The sequence below is a fragment of the Fusarium oxysporum genome, chromosome 7 (genome assembly GCF_000149955.1).
Source record: "Fusarium oxysporum f. sp. lycopersici 4287 chromosome 7, whole genome shotgun sequence".
NCBI classification, from domain to species: Eukaryota; Fungi; Ascomycota; class Sordariomycetes; order Hypocreales; family Nectriaceae; genus Fusarium; species Fusarium oxysporum.
In genome coordinates this window covers 1,850,847-1,855,572 of record NC_030992.1, presented here as the reverse complement: position 1 = coordinate 1,855,572, position 4,726 = coordinate 1,850,847, and the positions used below count along the sequence as shown (strand labels likewise).

Below are 4,726 nucleotides of genomic sequence, written 5' to 3'. Positions count from 1 at the left end.
GGGTCAGGTTCGGAGTAACGTAGAAGATCACCTTAATTGATACACAAACTCCTTGTCTATCTACCCAAAACACATGCCCCAATATCCTTGGCAACCCGACCGATCGTCTCACACCCTGGAATAGTTCCCTGCATGGCGCCAGTGCGCCTAATCGCGCACCGCCCGCAAATCACACAAGCCCCCAGCCCTCCTTGCAATCTGCGTCAAAAGTTTCCTGAGTAAAACAGCCGAAATCCTTCTCAAGGCTGATTGGCCTTACTCTCGCCGAGCACATCCATCCTTCCCGCGTGGCTCGATCTGGCAATCTACCGGGGTGGATGGCCTAATAATAGGACACGCTAACCTCGGACGTCATTACCATTGCCGTGTCCATGGGCTTAGACAAACTATCGAAACTGCAACTGCTACTGCAAGGCTGTGACTCAATCTAGTTGATATAGGTATCTTTTAGCCCTTTCTGCCTTGTCTGTACGACGCATAACTCAGCATTTAGAGCTGGTGGCTTAACTGAGGCCTCCACATGGCACATCTAGCATTGCCGTTGCAACGTTTTTCCAGCGCTTTGAAGTCTTACACCTGTGTTAGAGAAAGTATGTAAAAACTTTGGAGATATGATTATAATGTGCACGTATCCCTTTCGGCCGAGGCTTTCAAGGCTTGGTTGTGAAGTTGTGGAGAAGTTGACTTCATACGGCCCACTTTGCCTGATGATCGCGAGGATGAGTTGAAACTAAGCCTCAGCAAAATAGGCACTAATCATACTTTCTACTTTTGGATATTCATGCTAATTTAATGATTCACGAGAAGAGTTTGAGAGTATTAAGCAGAGGTAAATTTGTCTTTTTCCATATCGTGGAACGTTCAACGTCACACTTCCTGTTGCTAGTTGTTCGATTGGGAACCCAGCTCCTAAGTCAAGAACATATGTACCACATGACAAGGGTGACTGTTGCAATCAATGCTTTGTTATAGGCCCAGGTGATGCAGTATGAAAACAAAAAGAATACACCGGAGATTTCGAAAGATCCTCTCCGAAAGAAATGAAATAATGGCCAGCCATCCGTTGTCCACATCTAATGCTACAAGCATTTTAGTAAGCCCCGCCAGTTCAAATGCAAACCATGATAAAAGTCCCAGTGACCCTAAGATGTGGATCATCTTTTGTCAAAAAAGACATCCATGGAGAAGAAGAAGAAGAAGAAGAAGAAGAAGAAGAAAAAGAAGAAAAAGAAGAAAAAGTAGAAAAAGAAAACAAATAGCAGTACCGTCGTCCGGAGGCGGAGACTTATTACCAGTAATGTCTCAGCCCTTGATGCTCAAGAATAGAAATCCCACCGTCTAAAATCGCCGTGAGGCTCTCAGCACCTGCTGTCCCAAGATATAACCCAATGTCGCTGTATCCTGACTTGTTTCCAGCCAAGCGAAAATGAAGTGGCACCAAAACAATCCATCGCTGTGCAAAGGGGGAAAAGGCCAAATAAGTAAACGCCATCTGACAATGTGAGTTGAGAGATTTTTCGTCCGTTGATGAATGCTGGAGCTGACCAGCAAATAAAGAACTACCGGCAAGTTCAAGAAAACAATGCCGTGAGTTAAAAGAAAGAAAAGAATTGCTTGCGAAGGGAGAACAGCAATGCGAGTTACTTTCCCCTACCGAAAAAAGGCATTCCGTCGTGATCGTTTTCATGTCCATATCATATCTCATTCCCATGCCCTCGGCAACGTTGCTGTAATCTCCATAACAAAAGTGGTCATCCACAAAACGAGGAGGCCCCAATGGGCGACGATAGAGCGAGGAAGTCTGCGAAAAGGATACGCCTAGCGGTGAACCTCATTCGGAACTCCACCAGTCCAACGAAATCCTGCTAGCAAAAAGGAGAGCTGCGATGGGTTGCAGGAGAGAAGGTAAAAAACCCAGTCGTCGAACTTGAATATTATCAGTCTTGGAGAGCAAGATCCCACTGCCGAAGACAGAATCGTTCATTGATAGCTCTTTGAGCTCGAGTAGCCACTGTGGTAGCCACTGTCTGAGTAGCTATGTGGTGATGCATACTGAGCACCATGACTCGAGTGTGCAGAGCATAGGTAACCAACGAGGATCGTTCGCTGCTGGATAGGATGGCCTGGGCGGCCGTATGCTGCGCAGCGATCAACAGCATGGGTGTAGTAGGGGCATCGGCAAGCCGAATAGAGCTCGACAAGTTGATAGCACATGGTTGTGGTGGTGGGCCGTGAAGTTGTTGGCCTGGTGTCGTTGGTTTAGGATACAGGAAATTGTACAACCCAGTAAGATGTCTAATATGTGAACCAACAGAGGATGAAATCGAACGTGGTCGGACTCGTAATGAAGACAAGGGGCACTGAACAAGGAGGATGAAGCTTAAAGGCAAGACAGTGAGAATCAATGGAGAGACGCTTGCTTTATGAATCTTGTGAATAGAGAGATAGGAAGTGAGGATAAGACAATTAACTTCCAAAGAGGCATCGCAGCCTTATAGGCCTGCTTGTAGCCTGGATGAGAGCATCGAAGGTCATAAAGACACGCCCCGGTTCGGGGCTTTTCTTGACAAACAACACTCCCCAAGAACATCACCAGGATGTGTGTCAAGGCACCAGTGACGCCAGAGACGCCAGTAAGAGTGCGTGAGAGCAATAGCCGCAAGTTGAGTCTGACTGTCTTGACAGGTGACAAAGGCTGGGGCGCGTCTATTGCAGGCTTGGGATAGTGCAGACCCACCGCTGAAGGACCAAAGATGCCTTGAGCCTGGAGGGGGAGGGGGTCTAAAGGACCTTTGAATTTGGGGGCTTTACTTTTTTCGGAGGCTATGGCTCCTAGGACCTTGTGCGTCAAGTGCCCTGTGCTCCGATTTCGTCTGTTTCATCGGGTGGTTCTTGTTCCGAAGGAAGCCAGAAACATGCCTTAACTCAACTTATCCATTGAGTGAGACTGAGAAAGCACGGGCTTGCTCTCAAGGCGCAGCGCAGTGGGTGTGGATGAATGAGCCTGGCTACTGGGTACCCGTACCGCATCAACCAGACAGGGATCCAACAGCGAGCGCAGGGGTAGTCCGTAGTGCAAAGCCTATAGTCCTGTAGGTACATACAGCATAGCAAGTGCAGGGAATAGGCGGCGACAGGCCATAATTAACTCCATCCATAGGTTGGAGGTGGTTCCTGGGTTCGGTGTGAGGAGTCATCAATTGGCCTGAGACAGGGAGGTTGAATTGACCTGCAGCAGGGCTGAAGGGGAGGGTTACAGACCTGGAAACAATGTGATGCAATGCAATGGCGATAGTTGAAATTGCACCCTCTTCCACTATCATACTGCATGGTACCAGCATGGTACCTCCTGTACGTATCGTAGCTGCATGTATGAGCGGATTGAACGACTTTGTCTTGATCGGCCGAGGGTGACTTCAAAAGCTTGTGACGGCGACCATCCTGTTACCGTTAGAGAAACACCATCAATGAATATTGGCGAGAGATGCAGGCTTATGACGTATGCGAAATGATAAGACATGTAATCAAGAGGTCTAGACCCATGCAAGAACAGAAGCGCACGGCATTGATGACAAAGGATGAGATGCGCTCATGATAGATATGACGAGGATGTATCAATCAGGGTCTTTTCGTTTGTGGGAGGATTAGGACGTGGAGAAAGAAATTACGGAATGGCATCAAAATTTAGGGGACTTTGGAGAGTTAGTCATTCAAGGCAATGGTTCGCCTGGCTCCTCTTCCCCATTGAAAAGTCGACTTATAGTTACACATACCCAAATTATACTACTACCTCTAGGTACATAGGCCATTACACGTGCCCTCGAATACCAACAGGCAGATCAGGCAGAGACTCTATTCTCGTCCTCAATGAGTAACAATGTTTGCTCCTCTCTATGCCATCATCCTCCCAAACGCAGCACGATGGGACTTTGAAACACGCAGCAACACGACAGCAAAACCCCAGCCACAATATCACTAAATGATGCCTGAAATACCGTATCAGGAATGCAGACCGTCTGTCTGCCACCCAATCTTGAAAGATTTCTAACCAAATAAATCACCAAGATCAAGTTTCCAGATACCTAATAAGTGCTACAATATCAATACCAAGATGCGTCTAAGACAGCGTCACACGCAGTACCACTGCTCAGCGCTAACCCTTGCTGCTCGGCACTTATGGTGATGGTGGGCAGGCCTTGCTGCGCCCAACGTCCCGGTGCTAGGGCACTGGAGTTCCTGGAATCTGATGTGGTTTCTCTATTTCTTGTTTCCCGTTTCATACCAACAAGCATTAGCTAATTCCAACTGTGCAATAGGAAAAAGCCACCATCTCAAATTAGAGTCAGGGAGCTACCGACTAGCGGGCCTAGAATCGTATGGGTCTCGATCATCACCCAGGGGCTCATTCTTTCACGATTCCACAGATAACATTTTCGACACCATGACAACTCTGTTCCATTACAACATAGCTCATATGCAAAATCAAACATTCGCCTGTTCCCTAGATGGCCATGTTGCTGGGTTTCTAGTCTATATGCCCCCAGGACGAGATATACTTGTCATCTTGGGACTATGACTTTTTCAATATTGCCTACCTTATGAACCGATATCGATGGGAAAATGGTAGAAACGGATCAGACTCGGAACCACAATTTTAAGAATACTACCCGCCCTATCACCTGCTGACAGTCATAGCGACAGGGTCCCCTGTCCATCATAAGGCTGT

General features: G+C 47.4%; 2 protein-coding genes across 2 annotated transcripts; one reads left to right on the top strand and one right to left on the bottom strand.

Annotated features, from left to right (window-relative positions):
- Nucleotides 1–811: 811 nt before the first annotated feature.
- FOXG_19031 (uncharacterized protein) lies at nt 812–3,636 on the bottom strand. Its single transcript, XM_018399204.1, has 2 exons — nt 3,230–3,636; nt 812–3,174 (listed from the first exon to the last, which is right to left on the bottom strand). The coding sequence occupies exon 2, from the start codon at nt 1,709–1,711 to the stop codon at nt 1,289–1,291; it is 423 nt and encodes a 140-aa protein (XP_018240478.1). The 5' UTR covers nt 1,712–3,174; nt 3,230–3,636; the 3' UTR covers nt 812–1,288.
- On the top strand, nt 2,598–2,796 carry FOXG_19032 (uncharacterized protein; the record flags this gene model as incomplete). Its single annotated transcript, XM_018399205.1, has 2 exons — nt 2,598–2,633; nt 2,686–2,796. 2 exons carry the CDS (start codon nt 2,598–2,600, stop codon nt 2,794–2,796), a joined length of 147 nt encoding a protein of 48 aa, XP_018240479.1.
- Nucleotides 3,637–4,726: the final 1,090 nt, after the last annotated feature.

Excerpts from the sequence above, each read along its gene's own strand:
- FOXG_19031 (XM_018399204.1), bottom strand. The coding sequence starts at position 1,711 with ATGGGAATGAGATATGATATGGACATGAAAACGATCACGACGGAATGC.